This window comes from Nerophis ophidion, linkage group LG07, assembly GCF_033978795.1.
Source record: "Nerophis ophidion isolate RoL-2023_Sa linkage group LG07, RoL_Noph_v1.0, whole genome shotgun sequence".
Lineage (NCBI taxonomy): Eukaryota > Metazoa > Chordata > Actinopteri > Syngnathiformes > Syngnathidae > Nerophis > Nerophis ophidion.
Window position 1 is genome coordinate 8,788,957 of NC_084617.1, and position 25,834 is coordinate 8,814,790.

General features: G+C 40.4%; 1 protein-coding gene across 2 annotated transcripts; it reads right to left on the bottom strand.

Moving 5' to 3' along the window:
* Positions 1 to 268: 268 nt before the first annotated feature.
* On the bottom strand, positions 269 to 25,357 carry kdm8 (lysine (K)-specific demethylase 8). Of its 2 annotated transcripts, XM_061905311.1 has the most exons (8): positions 25,121 to 25,357; positions 21,849 to 22,323; positions 21,614 to 21,786; positions 13,212 to 13,344; positions 13,067 to 13,135; positions 8,391 to 8,540; positions 1,362 to 1,454; positions 271 to 1,308 (listed from the first exon to the last, which is right to left on the bottom strand). In XM_061905311.1, exons 2-8 carry the CDS (start codon positions 22,302 to 22,304, stop codon positions 1,144 to 1,146), a joined length of 1,239 nt encoding a protein of 412 aa, XP_061761295.1. In that variant the 5' UTR covers positions 22,305 to 22,323; positions 25,121 to 25,357; the 3' UTR covers positions 271 to 1,143. The 2 variants fall into 2 exon arrangements, with proteins under 2 accessions (XP_061761296.1, XP_061761295.1); XM_061905312.1 differs by lacking the exon at positions 8,391 to 8,540 and having other exon boundaries at positions 269 to 1,308.
* Positions 25,358 to 25,834: the final 477 nt, after the last annotated feature.

A 25,834-nucleotide genomic window follows, 5' to 3' on the forward strand; every position in this document is an offset into this window, starting at 1 on the left:
CTCCCGCCAGACCCCCATTGAATGTGCCGGAGTGTCTCCACATTTGACCGGCGATGCTAAGACAGACATGGCACAGAGATGTATGGATAACCTGCAAATGCATTTGCAACGATAGTCAACGAAATCACAAAGGTGAGTTTTGTTGATGTTGACTGCCAGCTAATCGATGCTAATATGCTACGCTAATCGATGCTAACATGCTATTTACCGGCGGTGCTAAAGCAGACATGGCACAGAGATGTATGGATAACCTGTAGATGCATTTGCAACTATATTACGTTTCCTTCTACCCACATTTAATGCGAAACAAACACTTACCAATCGACGGATTTAAGTTGCTCCAGTGTCAAAAGATGCGAAAGTCCTGATCGTTTGGTCCGCACATTTTACCGGCGATGCTAACGCAGCTATTCGGTCATGCTATGGCTATGAATAGCGTCAATAGCTATTCGCTCAATAGCTTCAGTTTCTTCTTCAATACTTTCATACTCCAACCATCTGTTTCAATACATGCGTAATCTGTTGAATCGCTTAAGTCACTGAAACCCGAGTTTGAATCCGAGCTAATGTCACTATATCTTGCTGTGGTATTCCCATTGTTTGTTTACATTGGCAGCACTGTGTGACGTCACAGGGAAATGGCCAGTGTCTTCGCAGAGAGCCGAAAATAAGGCACTTTAAAGCTTTATTTAGGGATATTCCGAGACCGGTCAAATTTTGAAAAAAACTTCAAAAAATACAACAAGCCACTGGGAACTGATTTTTATTGTTTTTAACCCTTTTGAAATAGGGATAATGTTCCCCTTTAAAAAGGTTGAGAGTACAACACAAAAAGAACAAAATGCGTCCTGTTCTGAATTAGAAGAACACTTTTAATTACTGATTTTGTTGCATTTCTCAACCCGCCTTCGTAGCTTGCCACACAATAGATGTCGCAATCATCAGCGGTGCAATTAAAGTCATCATCCGGCGGCGCGCGCTCATTGTTCTCGGATCAGAGGTCCGTCGCGGCCGCGCTCGTCCCAACGTTCGCCGCAATTATCCTCGCCTTTCCAATCAGCGCCGTGATTGATTCCAATCCCCAACTGGCAGGAGCGCAACTTAACCCCAAATGTTTTTTTTGTTCCGCCCACTCGTTGTTTTTCAGGACCACCAGAAGCTGACGGAGAAGCTCTGCTCCAGGGAGCGCACGTAATGCCAATGCTGGACGGGGATGAAGAGAACGTCGCCGGGACGCAGGACGCACTCCTGGTACGGAGCCTCGGGGAACGCCGGGAAGCGCTCCGTGTCCGGGTTCTCCACGTCCACCTGTGCCATGATAGGGTCAGTGCTGACAGAGCGTTATTGTGCGTTAGTCTTACCTGGCTGGTGTTGTGAAGGAGCGGGGAGGGATGCGGGTACACCTTGTCCGAGTCCTCCGGGGAGTACAGGCGGATGTATTTGCTTCCAACCACCTGATGGACACACCGGGGGGAAAAAGTTATTAATTATTAAAACATATTCATAACTACCATATTTTTCGTACTATAAGTCGCAGTTTACTGCGGACATTATCCCCCCTCCATGCGTCGGTTGAGGTGGGCGGGGTTTGGTGCTAGCGGGGGTGTATATTGTAGCCCGGAAGAGTTAGGGATGCATGGGATTCTGGTAGGGGTGTAACAAAAGACAAAAATTTCGGTTCGGTACGGTCAATTTTCGGTACAGTAAGAAAGCAACAAAATATAAATGTTTTGGTTGTTTATTTACCAAATTTGTAAACAATGGCTTTATCCTTTTACCATTGGGAACACAATAATAATTTTACCTACGTTAATCCACATTAAACTGCCTCAAATTGTTGCTTAGATTAAATAAAATATGTAGGGGAAAGTAGAATTTGTGGCCGCACTAACCATTCTAATAAATGTTTTGATTGTTTGGTATGAATAAGGGATCCACGGTTGTTTTGGAGCAAGCAGTTGCAAAATAACGAGACCTTGACACATGAGGGAAACATAGGGGTGTAACGGTACACAAACATTTCGGTTCGATACGTACTTCGGTTTAGAGGTCACGGTTCGGTTCATTTTCGGTACAGTAAGAAAGCAACAAAATATAAATTTTTTGGTTATTTATTTACCAAATTTGTAAACAATGGCTATATTCTTTTAACAGTGGGAACACTATAATAATTCTGCCCACGTTAATCAACATTAAACTGCCTCAAGTTGTTGCTTAAATTAAATAAAATATGTAGGGGAAAGTAGAATTTGTGGTCGCTCTAACCATTCTAATAAATGTTTTGATTGTTTGTTATGACTAAGGGATCCACGGTTGTTTTGGAGCAAGCAGTTGCAAAATAACGAGACCTTGACACATGAGGGAAACATAGGGGTGTAACGGTACACAAAAATTTCGTTTCGGTACGTACCTCGGTTTAGAGGTCATAGTTCGGTTCATTTTCGGTACAGTAAGAAAGCAACAAAATATACATTTTTGGGTTATTTGTTTACCAAATTTGTAAACAATGGCTTTATCCTTTTACCATTGGGAACACAATAATAATTTTACCCACGTAATCAACATTAAACTGCCTCAAGTTGTTGCTTAGATTAAATAAAATATGTAGGGGAAAGTAGAATTTGTGGTCGCTCTAACCATTCTAACAAATGTTTTGATTGTTTGTTATGACTAAGGGATCCACGGTTGTTTTGGAGCAAGCAGTTGCAAAATAACGAGTTTTGACACATGAGGGAAACATAGGGGTGTAACGGTACACAAAAATTTCGGTTTGGTACGTACTTCGGTTTAGAGGTCACGTTTCGGTTCATTTTCGGTACAGTAAGAAAGCAACAAAATATACATTTTTTGGTTATTTATTTACCAAATTTGTAAACAATGGCTTTATCATTTTAACATTGGGAACACTATAATAATTCTGCCCGCGTTAATCCACATTAAACTGCCTCAAGTTGTTGCTTAGATTAAATCAAATATGTAGGGGAAAGTAGAATTTGTGGTCGCTCTAACCATTCTAATAAATGTTTTGATTGTTTGTTATGACTAAGGGATCCACAGTTGTTTTGGAGCAAGCAGTTGCAAAATAACGAGACCTTGACACATGAGGGAAACATAGGGGTGTAACGGTACACAAAAATTTCGGTTCGATACGTACCTCGGTTTAGAGGTCACAGTTCGGTTAATTTTCGGTACAGTAAGAAAGCAACAAAATATAAATGTTTTGGTTATTTATTTACCAAATTTGTAAACAATGGCTTTATCCTTTTACCATTAGGAACACTATAATAATTCTGCCCACGTAATCCACATTAAACTGCCTCAAGTTGTTGCTTAGATTAAATAAAATATGTAGGGGAAAGTAGAATTTGTGGTCGCTCTAACCATTCTAATAAATGTTTTGATTGTCTGTTATGACTAAGGGATCCACGGTTGTTTTGGAGCAAGCAGTTGCAAAATAACGAGACCTTGACACATGAGGGAAACATAGGGGTGTAGCGGTACACAAAAAATTCGGTTCGGTACGTACCTCGGTTTAGAGGTCACGGTTTGGTTCATTTTCGGTACAGTAAGAAAGCAACAAAATATAAATTTTTTGGTTATTTATTTACCAAATTTGTAAACAATGGCTTTATCCTTTTACCATTGGGAACACTATAATAATTCTGCCCACGTTAATCCACATTAAACTGCCTCAAGTTGTCGCTTAGATTAAATAAAATATGTAGGGGAAAGTAGAATTTGTGGTCGCTCTAACCATTCTAATAAATGTTTTGATTGTTATGACTAAGGGATCCACAGTTGTTTTGGAGCAAGCAGTTGCAAAATAACGAGACCTTGACACATGAGGGAAACATAGTGGTGTAGCGGTACACAAAAAATTCGGTTCGGTACGTACCTCGGTTTAGAGGTCACGGTTCGGTTCATTTTCGGTACAGTAAGAAAGCAACAAAATATACATTTTTTGGTTATTTATTTACCAAATTTGTAAACAATGGCTTTATCCTTTTACCATTGGGAACACTATAATAATTCTGCCCACGTTAATCCACATTAAACTGCCTCAAGTTGTCGCTTAGATTAAATAAAATATGTAGGGGAAAGTAGAATTTGTGGTCGCTCTAACCATTCTAATAAATGTTTTGATTGTTATGACTAAGGGATCCACAGTTGTTTTGGAGCAAGCAGTTGCAAAATAACGAGACCTTGACACATGAGGGAAACATAGTGGTGTAGCGGTACACAAAAAATTCGGTTCGGTACGTACCTCGGTTTAGAGGTCACGGTTCGGTTCATTTTCGGTACAGTAAGAAAGCAACAAAATATACATTTTTTGGTTCTTTATTTACCAAATTTGTAAACAATGGCTTTATCCTTTTACCATTGGGAACACTATAATAATTCTGCCCACGTTAATCCACATTAAACTGCCTCAAGTTGTCGCTTAGATTAAATAAAATATGTAGGGGAAAGTAGAATTTGTGGTCGCTCTAACCATTCTAATAAATGTTTTGATTGTTATGACTAAGGGATCCACAGTTGTTTTGGAGCAAGCAGTTGCAAAATAACGAGACCTTGACACATGAGGGAAACATAGTGGTGTAGCGGTACACAAAAAATTCGGTTCGGTACGTACCTCGGTTTAGAGGTCACGGTTTGGTTCATTTTCGGTACAGTAAGAAAGCAACAAAATATAAATTTTTTGGTTATTTATTTACCAAATTTGTAAACAATGGCTTTATCCTTTTACCATTGGGAACACTATAATAATTCTGCCCACGTTAATCCACATTAAACTGCCTCAAGTTGTCGCTTAGATTAAATAAAATATGTAGGGGAAAGTAGAATTTGTGGTCGCTCTAACCATTCTAATAAATGTTTTGATTGTTATGACTAAGGGATCCACAGTTGTTTTGGAGCAAGCAGTTGCAAAATAACGAGACCTTGACACATGAGGGAAACATAGTGGTGTAGCGGTACACAAAAAATTCGGTTCGGTACGTACCTCGGTTTAGAGGTCACGGTTCGGTTCATTTTCGGTACAGTAAGAAAGCAACAAAATATACATTTTTTGGTTCTTTATTTACCAAATTTGTAAACAATGGCTTTATCCTTTTACCATTGGGAACACAATAATAATTTTACCTACGTTAATCCACATTAAACTGCCTCAAGTTGTTGCTTGGATTAAATAAAATATGTAGGGGAAAGTAGAATTTGTGGTCGCTCTAACCATTCTAATAAATGTTTTGATTGTTATGACTAAGGGATCCACGGTTGTTTTGGAGCAAGCAGTTGCAAAATAACGAGACCTTGACACACGAGGGAAACATAGGGGTGTAACGGTACACAAACATTTCGGTTCGGTACGTACTTCGGTTTAGAGGTCACGGTTTGGTTCATTTTCGGTACAGTAAGAAAGCAACAAAATATAAATTTTTGGGTTATTTATTTACCAAATTTGTAAACAATGGCTTTATCCTTTTAACATTGGGAACACTATAATAATTCTACCCATGTTAATCCACATTAAACTGCCTCAAATTGTTGCTTAGATTAAATAAAATATGTAGGGGAAAGTAGAATTTGTGGTCGCTCTAACCATTCTAATAAATGTTTTGATTGTTTGTTATGACTAAGGGATCCACGGTTGTTTTGGAGCAAGCAGTTGCAAAATAACGAGACCTTGACACATGAGGGAAACATAGTGATGTAGCGGTACACAAAAAATTCGGTTCGGTAGGTACCTCGGTTTAGAGGTCACGGTTCGGTTCATTTTCGGTACAGTAAGAAAGCAACAAAATATAAATTTTTTGGTTATTTATTTACCAAATTTGTAAACAATGGCTTTATACTTTTAACATTGGGAACACTATAATAATTCTACCTACGTTAATCCACATTAAACTGCCTCAAGTTGTTGCTTTGATTAAATAAAATGACAAAACCTTTCTTCTACATATAAAAAGTGCAACATTAAACAGTTTCAAGTCAACTCATCATGCTTAATTTATTACAGCATTTGGGAAGCCTTTAGTTGACTTTTATTACAAACACACACACACACACACACACACACACACACACACACACACACACACACACACACACACACACAGCAGAATGAGCTAACGTAACGCTAAAACCTAATTAGCCTTCACCTCAATCCAGAACTATGAGCGATCTGAGCTGCAGTTTAAGTTTCTAAAAGGTCAACGGGCTCATAGTGATGTTACTGGTAGTTGTGACTGGGAAGTGTTTTTTATAATTTGGGGAGTGTACAATGTCCTGCTAAACACATGTCTGCTCATCTCGATGCCGGAGCACTGACTGCATGCGTTCTGAATACGCACTGCTGATTGGCTGTGTATGTAACCAATCAGATGATTGTGTGGGCGGGACAATGCTGGGTGCTCACTGCTCAGACAGAGGCAGAAAGCAGAGCAGCTTGTTAAGACTTTAGGTTACAAACTCGTTCGGTACACCCTCGTACCGAACCGAAACCCCCGTACCGAAACGGTTCAATACAAATACACGTACCGTTACACCCCTAGATTCTGGGTATTTGTTCTGTTGTGTTTATGTTGTGTTACGGTGCGGATGTTTTCACGAAATGTTTGTCATTCTTGTTTGGTGTGGGTTCACAGTGTGGCGCATATTAGTAAGAGTGTTAAAGTTGTTTATATCACAACCCTCAGTGTGACCTGTATGGCTGTTGAACAAGTGTGCGTTTAAGTCACTTTCGTGTGTTAACGGATGCTGAATATGGCATGTGACCAGCCGGCACGCAGATAGCATGGTGTAAAAGCGGGCGCGACGACATGTTTTAGAGCAGTGGTTCTCAAATGGGGGTACTTGAAGATATGCCAAGGGGTACGTGAAATTTTTTTGAAAGTATTCTAAAAATAGCAACAATTTAAAAATCCTTTTTAAATACTGTTTATTTATTGAATGATACTTCAACAAAATATGAATGTAAGTTCATAAACTGTGAAAAGAAATGCAACAATGCAATATTCAGTGTTGACAGCTAGATTTTTTGTGGACATGTTCCATAAATCTTGATGTTAAAGATGTATTTTTTTGTGTAGAAATGTTTAGAATTAAGTTCATGAATCCAGATGGATCTCTATTACAATCCCCAAAGAGGGCACTTTAAGTTGATGATTACTTCTATGTGTAGACATCTTTATTTATAATTGAATCACTTGTTTATTTTTGTACACGTTTTTAGTTATTTTTATATCTTTTTTTCCAAATAGTTCAAGAAAGACCACTACAAATGAGCAATATTTTACACTGTAACTGATGACATAGTGCTGTATTTTACTTCTTTATCGCTTTTTTTCAACCAAAAATGCTTTGCTCTGATTAGGGGGTACTTGAGTTAAAAAAAATGTTCACAGGGGGTACGTCACTGAAAAAAGGTTGAGAACCACTGTTTTAGAGGACATTAAAGGCATTGCCATCACTGCATGCCCTCCATAATGTAGTCCAGGTGAAAATCGTAAAATGTTATCCCCGAGGGTTTCACGGTGGCAGAGGGGTTAGTGCGTCTGCCTCACAATACGAAGGTCCTGCAGTCCTGGGTTCAAATCCAGGCTGGGGATCTTTCTGTGTGGAGTTTGCATGTTCTCCCCGTGACTGCGTGGGTTCCCTCCGGGTACTCCGGCTTCCTCCCACTTCCAAAGACATGCACCTGGGGTTAGGTTGATTGGCAACACTAAATTGGCCCTAGTGTGTGAATGTTGTCTGTCTATCTGTGTTGGCCCTGCGATGAGGTGGCGACTTGTCCAGGGTGTAACCCGCCTTCCGCCCGATTGTAGCTGAGATAGGCGCCAGCGACCCCCAAAAAGGGATTAAGCGGTAGAAAATGGATGGATGGATGGGTTATCCCCGGGTGGAATTTGGGAGAGCCACTAAAATCCGGAAATCTCCCGGTATAATCGTTGGGGTCGGCAATTTTGCAGCCAGAGTGATCAGAGCCGTATGCGGCTCCGTAGCTGCGGGTTGTCGACCCCTGATTTAAACAAACTACGGCGAGTTCAAGGACCGTCAAAATTAGTAGGACAAAACAGCGCTCGCCGAATACTTGAATCAGTGAAGCATGTTTAATATAAACAGTGTGCTTTGTAACAATTAGGGAGGTTTTTTGTGTCATGTTTGTACTCCTGCAGAAACCATATTAAAACAAAAAATTTATTTTCCCCCCCCCATTTTTCATACATTTTTGAAAAACCTCCAGGGAGCCACTAGGGCGGCGCTAAAGAGTCGCAGGTTGCCGACCCCCAAGTTAGTCCGTCCCCCTATCAACGATCTTACTAAATCCATTTTAAAAAGCATAACAATCCCACCCACCTCATCCCCCCGTCCCGTCATGTTGCCAAGGTTACCTGCGCCAGGAAGTTCTGCTGAGGGTCCTGGTGGAGCGGGGACACGGTGCCCGCAGGACCAAACCACGCGTTCACCGTCACCTCATCTTCGTCTCCATCACCCAGGCAGCAGTAATCAGGGAGACGGATATCGTCCTTCAATTCTGGTATCTATGGCAACAGCAGTTGTTTGGTTTTTTTTTCCCTTCAGTGATATCTAACAATTTTTGACGATGGACTTGTTGTCGGACGTACATTTTGTTGGTTCGCGTTCAACAACCGGAACACTGATTGAAAACCAACGACGCCGGCTTTAATTAAAGCCCGGAAAAAATGGATTTAGGATGACGAACACAAAGCATCGTTACTAATTAGTCAATTGCCTTTTTGGAAAAGGTCGACGCGGACAACACAAACTACACAGTGAAAGTGGAGTGAGAATAATACCTCAGTAGAAGCATTTAAGTCTCACCTTAAAACTCATCTGTATACTCTAGCCTTTAAATAGACCTCCTTTTTAGACCAGTTGATCTGCCGCTTCTTTTCTTTCTCCTATGTCCCCCCTCCCTTGTGGAGGGGGTCCGGTCCGATGACCATGAATGAAGTACTGGCTGTCCAGAGTCGAGACCCAGGATGGACCGCTCGCCTGTATCGGTTGGGGACATCTCTACGCTGCTGATCCGCCTCCGCTTGAGATGGTCTCCTGTGGACGGGACTCTCGCTGCTGTCTTGGATCCGCTTTGAACTGAACTCTGGCGGCTGTGTTGGAGCCACTATGGATTGAACTTTCACAGTATCATGTTAGACCCGCTCGACATCCATTGCTTTCGGTCCCCTAGAGGGGGGGTTGCCCACATCTGAGGTCCTCTCCAAGGTTTCTCATAGTCAGCATTGTCACTGGCGTCCCACTGGATGTGAATTCTCCCTGCCCACTGGGTGTGAGTTTTCCTTGCCCTTTTGTGGGTTCTTCCGAGGATGTTGTAGTCGTAATGATTTGTGCAGTCCTTTGAGACATTTGTGATTTGGGGCTATATAAATAAACATTGATTGATTGATTGAATAATAAAATAATAAATCCACCGTCTTTTTCGGACCATAGGGCGGATTATAAGGCGCACTTCCGATGAGGGGTCTGGTCACGTTTTTTTCCCCATCCAAAAGGCACACCGGGGTCATATATATATTTTTTTTCTAAATATAAAACACTTCCTTGTGGTCTACATAACATGTAAGGGTGGTTCTTTAGTCAAAATGTTGCATAGATGATATTTTACAGATCATCTTAAAGTCGCTTTCTGACAGCGTCTTCTCCCCGTCATCTTTGTTGTAGCGGTGTAGCGTGCAAGGACGAGAGTGGAAGTGAAGTGAATTATATTTATATAGCGCTTTTCTCAAGTGACTCAAAGTGCTTTACATAGTGACACCCAATATCTAAGTTACATTTAAACCAGTGTGGGTGGCACTGGGAGCTGGTGGGTAAAGTGTCTTGCCCAAGGACACAACGGCAGTAACTAAGATGGCACAAGCGGGAATCGAACCTGCTACCCTCAAGTTGCTGACACGGCCACTTTACCAACCGAGCTATGCCGCCCCAAGTGTCAGAGGATGGCGCTAACTGTTTTAATGACATTCAGACTTTACTTCAATCAACAATCCCGTGAAAAACTGTCCGACTGGAACTCTCTAACTTGGGTAAATAATTTGAACTCACTACACCGGTATGTTTTAGCGCTTTCATGGCGAGTTTACTGACGGATATAAGTAAGAACTTTACACTACTTTATTTTAGAAACGGCCACAGCAGAGGATGAATGTCCCTTAAAAAGAAGAAGCTTATCGACAATGGTGTCTGCACGGACTAGAAAGACGGATGCGCGCAATTTTTCACAACTTATCCAGATCCCAAATAAAGATCAGCAGGTACCAGAAGGTAAGAAAAGTTGCATAATATTGCGAAACAAAATGCCAGATAATATGTCTTACCTTATACGCACACCATCATACTCCTATGTTGAAGCACATCAAGCGGTGTGGCTTCATAGCTTTTAGTCATATTGCAGTCTCCACGTATCTCTTATGTGTGACTGCCATCTACTGGTCACACTTATCTTTTCACCATGTACCAAATAAAATGGCTTTGAGGCCGGTAAGCAAAAGCAGAATCATTCCGTACATTAGGCGCACCGGGTTATAAGGCGCAATGTCAAATTTTGAAAAAAAATGTAAGGATATTAAGTGCGCCTTATAACTCTGAATATACGGTTATATTTAATATTTAAATTATGAAAAATAAATGGAGTAATGTTGGCGCTTTTTGGGTGGGTATTTATTGGATTTTATGGGCTGTAGGCAAACTTTTAGTTACTTTATATTAAAAATGCCAACAGCGGAGGATGAATGTCCCATAACAAGAAGATCGAGAAAAAGAACAAACTCATCGACTACGGGGCCACCACGGACTACAAAGGCGGATGCGCGCAATTTTCAGGACTTATGCAGATCCCAAATACAGATCAGCAGGTACCAGAAGGTAAGAAAATGAGCTTTTTCATAATATTGCGAAACAAAACGCCAGATAATGTCTTACCATATACACACACACCATAATAATACTCCTACGCAGAAGCCCAGTACAATCCATCAAGCGGTGTGGCTTCATAGCTTACCAAAAATCATACTAAAACATCTTCATAGATTTTTGAGCGCCGTGTGTAATGTTCTATATTTTTAATGGAACATATGGTGGTGTTTACTTGAGTCTACACTTATCTCTTGTGTGTGACTGCCATTGTATTGCAGTCTACATGTATCTCTTATGTTTGACTGCCATCTACTGGTCACACTTATCATTACACAATGTACCAAATAAAATATCTTGGAGATAGGTAAGAAAAAAACAGAATTATTCCATACATTAGGCGCAACGGGTTATAAGGCGCACTGTCGGGTTTTGAGAAAAAAAAAAAGATTTTATGTGCGCCTTATAGTCCGGAAAATACATAATTGGTATTAACAGTCTAAATCAGGCGTCGGGAACCTTTTTGGCTGAGAGAGCCAAAAAGCCAAATATTTTCAAATATATTTCCGTAAGAGCCATATAATATTTTTTTTAACACTGAACACAACTAAACACGTGCATTTTTAAGTAAGACCAACATTTCTAGAGTATAATAGGTCTCCTATTCTTTGTAATAACATTGTTATTCTGAAGCTAACTGTAGAGGGGGCGTGGCCTGCGGGCCTGCAGCGACAGGTGCGTAGATGGCCCACCTGGGCCTTGTTATCTAATCACCTGTCGCTCTGTTATAAGCAGCAGCCGGGAGGAGAGACAGGGTTGGGGCTGGAAATACTATTGCTGGAAAGCAACTGAGAGACTTATTGAAAAATAAAACAGTTCTGTAACCCTGAAACAGGCTCTCATGTCGGTGCTTGGGGGTCTGAAGAACTCCTAGGAGGGCAAGCCCCACACTAACCAATAATAAAAATAAAAAAACTTCTTACCATTAACGCAACTTCTTGAACAGGTGCGGTAGAAAACTAATGGATGGATTAAAACTTCAGCTCTCACTGGATCGGTTCGCAGCCGAGTGTGAAGCGACCGGAATGAGAATCAGCACCTCCAAGTCCGAGTCCATGGTTCTCGCCCGGAAAAGGGTGGAGTGCCATCTCCGGGTTGGTGAGGAGACCCTGCCCCAAGTGGAGGAGTTCAAGTACCTAGGAGTATTGTTCACGAGTGGGGGAAGAGTGGATCGTGAGATCGACAGGCGGATCGGTGCGGCGTCTTCAGTAATGCGGACGTTGTATCGATCCGTTGTGGTGAAGAAGGAGCTGAGCCGGAAGGCAAAGCTCTCAATTTACCGGTCGATCTACGTTCCCATCCTCACTTATGGTCATGAGCTTTGGGTCATGACCGAAAGGATAAGATCACGGGTACAAGCGGCCGAAATGAGTTTCCTCCGCCGGGTGGCGGGTCTCTCCCTTAGAGATAGGGTGAGAAGCTCTGCCAATATTGACATTTTTTCATAATTCCCTTTCTTTGGAAGTATCGATACACATTTTGGTACTGATACGAAATTATTGGTATTGGGATATATATATACATATATATATATATACATATATAGGGAGGAACTCAACGTAAAGCCGCTGCTCCTCCACATCAAGAGGAGCCAGATGAAGTGGTTCGGGCATCTGGTCAGGATGCCACCCGAACGCCTCCCTAGGGAGGTGTTTAGGGCACGTCCAGCTGGTAGGAGGCCACGGGGAAGACCCAGGACACGTTGGGAAGACTATGTCTCCCGGCTGGCCTGGGAACGCCTCGGGATCCCCCGGGAAGAGCTAGACGAAGTGGCTGGAGATAGGGAAGTCTGGGCTTCCCTGCTTAGGCTGCTGCCCCCGCGACCCGACCTCGGATAAGCGGAAGATGATGGATGGATGGATGGATGGATTAAAACTGCATGAGAATGTTTTATATTTTGAACATTATTTTTAACACTGGGATTACAAGTGGAATTATTCATTACTTATCGTGTCAAGCAACATCAGCTCAGATTTATCAGAGAGCCAGATGCAGTCATCAAAAGAGCCACATCTGGCTCTAGAGCCATAGGTTCCCTACCCCTGGTCTAAATTGTATGAATTTTTTTTAAAAAGAGTTTTGATTTCATATTTTTTCCACATTTACTGAATGAGCTTACCTGTTCAAACAGCTGATGCTGTGCTAAATATCCGCAGACGGTCGCCGCGTCCTCTTGTGGGGTGTCACTCTGCACCGAAAAAAGAAGAAAAAAAACAATAAAAAAATAAAAAAAATGTCCGTTTCCGAAATTCAATCCAACTTACCATTTTCGACACATATCTATCGATGAATTCACTGAGCGTCATCAGCCTTTGGGACCACTCCTCGTCCGTGTACCTGGAGCCCAGCTCCACGGGGACGGTCCGACACCCCGCCACGGACCTCAAGTAGTCTACACTTTGGGCACAAAGGACGTTACATTTGTTTATGTCGACATAGCCAAAATGTATTCAGAGCAGTTTACACTCCAGAGCAATGAAAAGAGAAAAGTGGCCAGCAGCAGCAGCAGCAGCAGCTGACTGTCGGCTGTGGAAATTGTCTGTTAGACATCCTTCACATCTACACTCCGCCAGCTTCTCTGGCCACTCAGTCGGATAAGTGCACTTAGCTGCTCGACAAATGCGAGTCAGCTTGATTACTCGAGTGTTTAACGGTGCTGGAGGGAGAGTAACTGCTGGACACGGAGACAAAATGTCTGCACTTTTACTTCTTGTTATAAATATAACGCTTCCTCTAATAAGCAGTTGTATTTACATTTTTCAGTGGTTACGTGCAACTTCTCAATCACTGGTTTCTATTCGCCACCATGCAAGACCTTCAGGTTTAATTTCATGTGTGCACTAGAAACAGGTGTACCAGCAAATAAAATAAAAGTAAGTAATTTTAATTGAATAAAGTACAGTGAAGTGAATTATATTTATATAGCGCTTTTTCTCTAGTGACTCAAAGCGCTTTACATAGTGAAACCCAATATCTAATTTTTTTTTACATGTAAACCAGTGTGGGTGGCACTGGGAGCAGGTGGGAAAAGTGTCTTGCCCAAGGACACAACGGCAGTGACTAGGATAGCGGAAGCGGGAATCGAACCTGCAACCCTCAAGTTGCTGGCACGGCCGCTCTACCAACCGAGCTATGCCGCTATACATAGGTGACAATAATAACTCAGGGTATTCTTCTCAATAGATTTTTTTACTTGTAAAAAGCACTTTGTATTGAGCAAACAAAAAAATAATAAAAACATAATTAATAAAAATAAAAACTAGAACAGCCTAATAGCTAGAACTAATATGTATATATTTATAAAAAAGTTTTTTTTTTTTTTTTTTAAATAAGGCTTTTTAAGCCTATTTTAAAAGCATCCACAGTCTGGGGTGCCCTCAGGTGGTCAGGGACAGCGTTCCACAGACTGGGAGCGGCGGAGTTCGTAGATTTGTCCTTGGGGGTTGGAGAATGTTAGCCTTTTTGGAGTGGAGGTGTCGTGTGGAGGATTTGGAGGATCTCAGGACACGGGGGCAGAGCTCTAACCTACTGCTTCCTGTTTTGCCGTGACTCCGCCCCCTCATGGGCTGTCTCCCTGACATGTGATGTCATTGGAGGAAAATGAGGCAAAACAGGAAGTGTGAACATTTCATCTTTTTCTTTAGTAAACAATACTTTGGTTGTTCATGCTCGTCTGGTTTTAGATTGCCAGCAATAGATCACTTTGATCAATACAAGTGATCACTTTGATCCCAATTCAATTAGGATCAATACAAGTGATCACTTTGATCCGTCTTCAATTAGGATCAATACAAGTGATCACTTTGATCTGTCTTCAATAAAAGTTTCACCTTGTACTCGCTGTGCTGTAGCAGCTGTTGGCCACTAGGGGGCATGACTTAAGTGAGAACAGTGTCAGTCCACTTAAGTGTCAATTCATTTAAGTGTCAGTACATTTATGTGTTAATTCATTTAAGTGTCAGTCCACTTAAGTGTCAATTCATTTAAGTGTCAGTACATTTATGTGTTAATTCATTTAAGTGTCAGTCCACTTAAGTGTCAATTCATTTAAGTGTCAGTCCACTTAAGTGTCAATTCATTTAAGTGTCAGTACATTTATGTGTTAATTCATTTAAGTGTCAGTCCACTTAAGTGTCAATTCATTTAAGTGTCAGTACATTTATGTGTTAATTCATTTAAGTGTCAGTCCACTTAAGTGTCAATTCATTTAAGTGTCAGTACATTTATGTGTCAATTCATTTAAGTGTCAGTCCACTTAAGTGTCAATTCATTTGTGTCAGTCCACTTAAGTGTCAATTCATTTAAGTGTCAGTACATTTATGTGTTAATTCATTTAAGTGTCAGTCCACTTAAGTGTCAATTCATTTAAGTGTCAGTCCACTTAAGTGTCAATTCATATAAGTGTCAGTACATTTATGTGTTAATTCATTTAAGTGTCAGTCCACTTAAGTGTCAATTCATTTAAGTGTCAGTACATTTATGTGTTAATTCATTTAAGTGTCAGTCCACTTAAGTGTCAATTCATTTAAGTGTCAATTCATTTAAGTGTCAGTACATTTATGTGTTAATTCATTTAAGTGTCAGTCCACTTAAGTGTCAATTCATTTAAGTGTCAGTACATTTATGTGTTAATTCATTTAAGTGTCAGTCCACTTAAGTGTCAATTCATTTAAGTGTCAGTACATTTATGTGTCAATTAATTTAAGTGTCAGTCCACTTAAGTGTCAATTCATTTGTGTCAGTCCACTTAAGTGTCAATTCATTTAAGTGTCAGTACATTTATGTGTTAATTCATTTAAGTGTCAGTCCACTTAAGTGTCAATTCATTTAAGTGTCAGTCCACTTAAGTGTCAATTCATATAAGTGTCAGTACATTTATGTGTTAATTCATTTAAGTGTCAGTCCACTTAAGTGTCAATTCATTTAAGTGTCAGTACATTTATGTGTTAATTCATTTAAGTGTCAGTCCACTTAAGTGTCAATTCATTTAAGTGTCAATTCATTTAAGTGTCAGTACATTTATGTGTTAATTCATTTAAGTGTCAGTCCACTTAAGTGTCAATTCATTTAAGTGTCAGTCCACTTAAGTGTCAATTTACTTTAGTGTCAGTCCACTTAAAGTCCTACTGCAAGCCACTACTACCCACCATGCAGTCTGGTAGTTTATATATGTGGTTTGTGCAGCCCTTTGAGACACTAGTGATTTAGGGCTATATAAATAAACATTGATTGATTGATTGATTTTATTAGATGCTACCTTGTGGTGACACTATTTTTATTCTCACATTATTGTCATTACATTAATTTTAAAATAATTCTGAAATACAATTATATTATAAAAAATACCCAAAATACCTACAAATAAAACTGTTATTTTGTCTTTTTTTTAAAATACTTAAATTACCACTACTAATACTAATGTACATTATACAGTATGTTATGAGAATACTATAGATACAAATTATCTGTAAAATTGGAAGCTGCAGGTTTAATTAAGATTTTCTCCTGAAAACACATTTTATAGCAATTTCAATTCAACATTTCTGTCAAATCTAATCAGATCAGGGTCTACTTTGATAACTATAAAAGTACGCTTCATTTATTAACCGTGTCACAAAAAAAGGTCAGTTAGAATAATACATAATTTTGGTTTTAGAAAACACCATTTTATTAATTTAATATAAAAATATAGAAATTCAATGATTTGGTGCATTTGCAAACAGCCCAAATTATGTACAAAGCAAACTATAACCTGCTACCCAATAATCCTCAACACTTCTTCTCAAAATGATTCCCGGGCACGGCCAGCGCTGCTTCAATCAATCAATCAATCAATGTTTACTTATATAGCCCTAAATCACTAGTGTCTCAAAGGGCTGCACAAACCACTACGACATCCTCGGTAGGCCCACATAAGGGCAAGGAAAACTCACACCCAGTGGGACGTCGGTGACAATGATGACTATGAGAACCTTGGAGAGGAGGAAAGCAATGGATGTCGAGCGGGTCTAACATGATACTGTGAAAGTTCAATCCATAATGGATCCAACACAGTCGCGAGAGTCCAGTCCAAAGCGGATCCAACACAACAGCGAGGGTCCCGTTCACAGCGGAGCCAGCAGGAAACCATCCCAAGCGGAGGCGGATCAGCAGCGCAGAGATGTCCCCAGCCGATACACAGGCGAGCAGTACATGGCCACCGGATCGGACCGGACCCCCTCCACAAGGGAGAGTGGGACATAGAAGAAAAAGAAAAGAAACGGCAGATCAACTGGTCTAAAAAGGGAGTCTATTTAAAGGCTAGAGTATACAAATGAGTTTTAAGGTGAGACTTAAATGCTTCTACTGAGGTGGCATCTCGAACTGTTACCGGGAGGGCATTCCAGAGTACTGGAGCCCGAACGGAAAACGCTCTATAGCCCGCAGACTTTTTTTGGGCTTTGGGAATCACTAATAAGCCGGAGTCCTTTGAACGCAGATTTCTTGCCGGGACATATGGTACAATACAATCGGCAAGATAGGATGGAGCTAGACCGTGTAGTATTTTATACGTAAGTAATAAAACCTTAAAGTCACATCTTAAGTGCACAGGAAGCCAGTGCAGGTGAGCCAGTACAGGCGTAATGTGATCAAACTTTCTTGTTCTTGTCAAAAGTCTAGCAGCCGCATTTTGTACCAACTGTAATCTTTTAATGCTGGACATGGGGAGACCCGAAAATAATACGTTACAGTAATCGAGACGAGACGTAACAAACGCATGGATAATGATCTCAGCGTCTTTAGTGGACAGAATGGAGCGAATTTTAGCGATATTACGGAGATGAAAGAAGGCCGTTTTGATAACGCTTTTAATGTGTGACTCAAAGGAGAGAGTTGGGTCGAAGATAATACCCAGATTCTTTACCGTGTCGCCTTGTTTAATTGTTTGGTTGTCAAATGTTAGAGTTGTATTATTAAATAGAGTTCGGTGTCTAGCAGGACCGATAATCAGCATTTCCGTTTTTTTGGCGTTGAGTTGCAAAAAGTTAGCGGACATCCATTGTTTAATTTCATTAAGACACGCCTCCAGCTGACTACAGTCCGGCGTGTTGGTCAGTTTTAGGGGCATGTAGAGTTGGGTGTCATCAGCATAGCAGTGAAAGCTAACACCGTATTTGCGTATGATGTCACCTAGCGGCAGCATGTAGATGCTCTTGGAATCTTATCAATGCTTCCCACTGCTCCCCTCACCTCTCAGGGTGGGATCAAGGGCGATGGGTCCAATGCGGAGAATCATTTCGCCACACCTGGTGTGTGTGTGACAATCATTGGTACTTTAACTTTAACTTAACTTGAACAAAAGAGGAGCAATTTTAGAGAAAAATCCAATTTAAAACATCATTATGCACATACAACACTTAACACTTTTAGCATATCAGTATGTGGAATTAAATTATGGAATGGGCTAAGCAAAAAACAGTCAAAGTACTAATAATTAAGATTTTCTCCTGATTACAAATGTTATAGCATTTTAAATTCAACATAAAACCTATTTTTGTCAAATCTAAATCGGATCAGGGTCTACTTTAATAACTATAAAAGTACGCTTCATTTATTAACCGTCTTACAAAAAAGGTCAGTTAGAATAATACACAATTTAGGATATAGAAAACACTCACCCCTTTACTTATTGAATCACAAATATGGAAATTCAATGATTTGGTGCATTTGCAAACTGCCAAAAATTATGTACGAAGCAAACTATAATTAATAGGATCCAGCTCAAGAAACTGTTCGAACTCAAAGTGTTTACAAAAGGAAGAATCCCGAAAAAAAACATTGAACCTTTTAGAAAAGGAGACTCTTAGCCTTTTTTTTTCTCTTTCTTGACCATAGGTGAGGATGGGAACGTAGATCGACCGGTAAATTGAGAGCTTTGCCTTCCGGCTCAGCTCCTTCTTCACCACAACGGATCGGTACAACGTCCGCATTACTGCTCCTTCACATCGAGAGGAGCCAGATGAGGTGGTTCGGGCATCTGGTCAGGGTGCCACCCGAACGCCTCCCTAGGGAGGTGTTTAGGGCACGTCCAACCGGTAGGAGGCCACGGGGAAGACCCAGGACACGTTGGGAAGACTATGTCTCCCGGCTGGCCTGGGAACGCCTCGGGATCCCCCGGGAAGAGCTAGACGAAGTGGCTGGGGAGAGGGAAGTCTGGGTTTCCCTGCTTAGGCTGTTGCCCCCGCGACCCGACCTCGGATAAGCGGAAGATGATGGATGGATGGATGGATGGATGGACTCTTAGCTTTCTCTTTATGTGACTCACATCCTATAGATCTGTTGTATTAATTATACACTAATTTAACTTGTGTTATAAATTCGGAACAGTAGTGAAGTGAATTATATTTATATAGCGCTTTTCTCTAGTGACTCAAAGCGCTTTTACATAGTGAAACCCAATATCTAAGTTACATTTAAACCAGTGTGGGTGGCACTGGGAGAAGGTGGGTAAAGTGTCTTGCCCAAGGACACAACGGCAGTGACTAGGATGGAGGGAGCAGGGATCGAACCTGGAACCCTCAAGTTGCTGGCACGGCCGCTCTACCAACCGAGCTATACTGCCTAAGTAAACACGTGTTCGGAATTGCTATGACGTGAATTAAATAAAACTGCTTCCTCCTACTCCTTTTTGGACAAGTTGCAATGAGAACACTGGAATATGTGAAGTATCATGTTTAAAATAAACATGATAATTATGCATAATAATGTGAATTATGCATGTTTAAAATAAACCTAAACAACAACTGTGATTTTTTCCTTGCCCTTATGTGGGGGCTGATCCACGGATGTCGTTGTGTTTTGTGCAGCCCTTTGAGACACTTGTGATTTAGGGCTATATAAGTAAACATTGATTGATTGATTGATTATGGTGATTATGTAGAATCTAATGATATTTGGTTTCATAAATTGCACCTTCGCTCTGAGTATACTGATTTATTATTTTACTTATTTTTGCCTCAACACACAAAATGCCATTTCTGGTACAAACCCCGTTTCCATATAAGTTGGGAAATTGTGTTAGATACAAATACAATGATTAGCAAATCATTTTCAACCCATATTCAGTTGAATATGCTACAAAGACAACATATTTGATGTTCAAACTGATAAACATTTTTTTTTTGCAAATAATCATTAACTTTAGAATTTGATGCCAGCAACACGTGACAAAGAAGTTGGGAAAGGTGGCAATAAATACTGATAAAGTTGAGGAATGCTCATCAAACACTTATTTGGAACATCCCACAGGTGTGCAGGCTAATTGGGAACAGGTGGGTGCCATGATTGGGTATAAAAACAGCTTCCCAAAAAAATGCTCAGTTTTTCACAAGAAAGGATGGGGCGAGGTACACCCCTTTGTCCACAACTGCGTGAGCAAATAGTCAAACAGTTTAAGAACAACGTTTCTCAAAGTGCAATTGCAAGAAATTTAGGGATTTCAACATCTACGCTCCATAATATCATCAAAAGGTTCAGAGAATCTGGAGAAATCACTCCGCGTAAGCGACGTGGCCGGAAACTAACATTGAATGACCGTGACCTACGATCCCTCAGACGGCACTGTATCAAAAACCGACATCAATCTCTAAAGGATATCACCACATGGGCTCAGGAACACTTCAGAAAACCACTGTCACTAAATACAGTTTGTCGCTACATCTATAAGTGCAAGTTAAAGCTCTACTATGCAAAGCGAAAGCCATTTATCAACAACATCCAGAAACGCTGCCGGCTTCTCTGGGCCCGAGATCATTTAAGATGGACTGATGCAAAATGCAAAAGTGTTCTGTGGTCTGACGAGGCCACATTTCAAATTGTTTTTGGAAATATTCGACATTGTGTCATCCAGATCAAAGGGGAAGCGAACCATCCAGACTGTTATCGACGCAAAGTTGAAAAGCCAGCATCTGTGATGGTATGGGGGTGCATTAGTGCCCAAGGCATGGGCACCATTATTGCTGAAAGGTACATACAGGTTTTGGAACAACATATGTTGTCATCTAAGCGCCGTCATTTTCATGGACGCCCCTGCTTATTTTAGCAAGACAATGCCAAGCCACATCCAGCATGTGTTACAACAACGTGGCCTCATGAAAAAAGAGTGCGGGTACTTTCCTGGCCCACCTGCAGTCCAGACCTGTCTCGCATCGAGAATGTGTGGCGCATAATGAAGCGTAAAATACGACAGCGGAGACCCCGGACTGTTGAACAACTGAAGCTTTATATTAAACAAGAATGAGAAAGAATTCCACTTGCAAAGCTTCAACAATTAGTTTTTCTCAGTTCCCAAACGTTTATTGAGTGTTGTTAAAAGAAAAGGTGATGTAACACAGTGCTGAACATGCCCTTTCCCAACTACTTTGGCACATGTTGCAGCCATGAAATTCTAAGTTAATTATTATTTACAAAAAATAAAAAATAAAGTTTATGAGTTTGAACATCAAATATCTTGTCTTTGTAGTGCATTCAATTAAATATGAGTTGAAAAGGATTTGCAAATCATTGTATTCCGTTTATATTTACATCTAACACAATTTCCCAACTCATATGGAAACAGGGTTTGTATATATTTGCCATTAAAAAGCAGCGTTCACTGTAACAATGTAAGAATAATATAAACCCAAACCTCCAGGGGTGCTCATTGAGAGCCGGCCAGTGTTCAATGGTCCCCTCTAAGACCACCGCTTTGAGTGGAAGCAGGTAATTGTTCTTGAAGCTCTCCAGAGAAGGACATTTCACTCTGGGTATTTCCAAATCTTTCCGGATCAGCGGAACATTTGGACATGCCAACTTAATCCTCTGTTAAAACAAAATATTATTAAAGGCGCTGTTTTGGTCAACATGCAAACCACAACACTAACCTTGACCTCAGGATGTTCTCTTTCCTTCTCATTTTTGGTGTCTTTGCCGACTTCCTTTTGCAGTACCTGGACCAGAGCCTGCAGTCTATCGTCCATGATCGCTGCACCCATTAGCAGACCCATGTCACAGGTGCGAACGGCCTGCAGCAGGTCCTCCTCTGCAGGCTCCTCTCCACACAAAGCACACACCTTAAAGAGGCAACCGTAGGAGTAGACCCGTCTCCACTCCTTGTCCACGTCGCGCCAAGTCCCCGTGTTCAGCTTCTCCCAGGAGACGTCCAGGATGATCTGAGCGTCGAGAAGGCGAGCGGCGGACCCCGTTTCTGTGTAGAGTTGACGCCTGCACCGTCTCAGCACGTCCAGGACGCTCGCCTCCACTTTGTCATCAAAGTGTAAGAAGAAGTGGTCCTCGTCAGCCGGAAGAAGGGTGGAGATCTTGGACCAGGTGACGGCCATGAGGTGAGCAATGACACACCTGGTGGCACAATGAAAGGTGCATTGACATTAGAGTCAAGTATGTGTGATATAATTTACAAACCCGGGAAGGCTACGCGGAAAGAAACTACAACTGAACTGGCTGCAAAGTAAACAAAAACAGAATGCTGGACGACAGCAAAGACTTACTGTAGAGCAAAGAACAATGTACCCACAAAGAAGGATAAAAACCACTGAAATATTCTTGATTGCGAAAACAAAGTACAAACCCCGTTTCCATATGAGTTGGGAAATTGTGTTGGATGTAAATATAAACGGAATACAATGATTTGTAAACATTTTCAACCCATATTCAGTTGAATATGCTACAAAGACAACATATTTGATGTTAAAACTGATAAACATTTTTTTTTTTGCAAATAATCATTAACTTTAGAATTTGATGCCAGCAATAAGTGACAAAGAAGTTGGGAAAGTTGGCAATAAATACTGATAGAGTTGAGGAATGCTCATCAAACACCTATTTGGAACATCCCACAGGTGTGCAGGCTAATTGGGAACAGGTGGGTGCCATGATTGGGTATAAAAGCAGCTTCCATGAAATGCTAAGTAATTCACAAACAAGGATGGGGTGAGGGTCACCAATTTGTAAGCAAATTGTCGAACAGTTTTAGAACAACATTTCTCAACGAGCTATTACAAGGAATTTAGGGATTTTACCATCTACGGTCCGTAAAATCATCAAAAGGTTCAGAGAATCTGGAGAAATCACTGCATGTAAGCGATGATATTACAGACCTTTGATCCCTCAGGCGGTACTGCATCAAAAACCAACATCACTGTGTAAAGGATATCACCACATGGACTCAGGAACACTTCAGAAAACCACTATCAGTAACTACAGTTGGTCGCCACATCTCTAAGTGCAAGTTAAAACTCTACTATGCAAAGCGAATGCCATTTATCAACAACACCCAGGAACGCCGCCGGCTTCGCTGGGTCCCAGCTCATCTAAGATGGACTGATGCAAAGTGGAAAAGTGTTCTGTGTTCTGACGATTCCACATTTCAAATTATATTTGGAAACTGTGGACGTGGTGTCCTCTGGAACAAAGAGGAAAATAAACATCCGGATTGTTATAGGGGCAAAGTTCAAAAGCCAGCATCTGTGATGGTATGGGGGTGCATTAGTGCCCAAGGCATGGGTAACTTACACATCTGTGAAGGCACCATTAATGCTGAAAGGTACATACAGGTTTTGGAACAACATATGCTGCCATCTAAGCAATGTTATCATGGACGCCCCTGCTTCATTCAGGGGCTTCGTAGTAAAAGAGCGCGGGTACTTTCCTGGCCCGCCTGCAGTCCAGACATGTCTCCCATCGAAAATGTGTGGCGCATTATGAAGCATAAAATACGACAACAAGACCCCAGACTGTTGAACAACTTAAGCTGTACATCAAGGAAGAATGGTAAAGAATTCCACTTTCAAAGCTTCAACAATTAGTTTCCTCAGTTCCCAAACGTTTATTGAGTGTTGTTAAAAGAAAAGGTGATGTAACACAGTGGTGAACATGCCCTTTCCCAACTACTTTGGCACATCTTGCCGCCATGAAATTCTAAGTTAATTATTATTGGAAAAAAAAAAAAAAGTTTATGAGTTTGAACATCAAATATCTTGACTTTGTAGTGCATTCAACTGAATATGGGTTGAAAAGGATTTGCAAATCATTGTATTCAGTTAATATTTACATCTAAAACAATTTCCCAACTCATACGGAAACGGGGTTTGTACATTAAACAAGGTACATTTAATTATAAAATTTGATAATTTGTAAATGTTATATAGTTAGTGAGTAAAAAAGCAGCATTTAAAAAATAATAATAAAAAATGTATACACCACTTCAAGCAGAAATAACACATAGAGAACTAGTAAATCCTTTTTGATTGATTGATTCTTTTATTAGTAGATTGCACAGTACAGTACATATTCCGTACAATTGACCACTAAATGGTAACACCCCAATAAGTTTTTCAACTTGTTTAAGTCGGGGTCCACGTTAATCAATTTGTGGTAGTCCTAATACCCTGTTTTAACTTTATTAGTCCATAAAGTAGTAAATTTACGTCTATTTTACATCAAACATACATCGATCTTACGTCGATCTGTCGTCAAACATACATTAATCTTACTTCAATCATACGTCGATCTGACGTCAAATATACATCGATCTTACGGCGGGGCAAAAAAGTCTTTAGTCAGCCACCGATTGTGCAAGTTTTCTCACTTAAAATGATGACAGAGGTCTGTCATTTTCATCATAGGTACACTTCAACTGTGAGAGACAGAATGTGAAAAAAAAATCCAGGAATTCACATTGTAGGAATTTTAAAGAATTTAATTGCAAATTATGGTGGAAAATAAGTATTTGGTCAACAATTCAAAGCTCTCACTGATGGAAGGAGGTTTTGGCTCCAAATCTCACGATACATGGCCCCATTCATTCTTTCCTTAACACGGATCAATCGTCCTGTCCCCTTAGCAGAAAAACAGCCCCAATGCATGATGTTTTCACCCCCATGCTTCACAGTAGTTATGGTGTTCTTGGGATGCAACTCAGTATTCTTCTTCCTTCAAACACGACGAGTTGAGTTTATACCAAAAAGTTCTACTTTGGTTTCATTTGACCACATGACATTCTCCCAATCCTCTGCTGTATCATCCATGTATCCATTTTGGTATAAACTCAACTCGTCGTGTTTGGAGGAAGAAGAATACCGAGTTGCATGCATGTTTCAAATAAACTCAACACGACACACAAAATGTTATTGTTTACCTTGTAAAAGCGCAGCTGTGTTCCTTAAATGCGTCTCTTCGCCATGACCAGCACTGTCCGACCGGCTTGAACAGCAGCAGTTACGACAAACAATACATTTACATAAAATATAAAACTGTCCGTTTAAATATGTTTATAATTAACGGCGGGACTACAGCAGGATAATAATTATTTAAAAAAAAGCCAAAATTCAAACGTTCGGTGCTCGAAGAGCGTCAAGACAGAGCTGAGTGTATCGACAAAAACAAACCGGAAGGAAACTATGGTTCCTCATTAAAGTTTTCCGCCGTGGGTTACACGTTGACGTCACTGGGGGAAAAAAGTAGCTATTGTAAAGGTAATCTGAATGACGAGCTAATGATAAAAAAAAAGTGTTGAATTAAAAATAATGTATAAAATATAATAACCAAATTTATTTGTTTTTAACAAAAAATAGGGTTGTTGATTTAATTTTGTTTAAAAAATTTAGTTATTTTATTTTATTATTTTTCAGTGGCTGTAGTGGTTAGAGCAGGAGTCACCAACCTTTTTGAAAGCAAGAGCTACTTCTTGGGTACTGATTAATGCGAAGGGCTACCAGTTTGATACACACTTAAATAAATTGCCAGAAATAGCCAATTTGCTCAACTTACCTTTAATAAATAAGTATATATATATATATATATATATATATATATATATATATATATATATATATATATATATATATATATA

Coding starts and splice junctions, on each gene's coding strand:
- kdm8 (XM_061905311.1), bottom strand. CDS start 22,304: ATGGCCGTCACCTGGTCCAAGATCTCCACCCTTCTTCCGGCTGACGAG. Junction 1,455..8,390: donor AGCAGAACTTCCTGGCGCAG/GTAACCTTGGCA, acceptor TGTGTCCATCAG/GTGGTTGGAAGCAAATACAT. Junction 1,309..1,361: donor TCCTTCACAACACCAGCCAG/GTAAGACTAACG, acceptor ATCATGGCACAG/GTGGACGTGGAGAACCCGGA.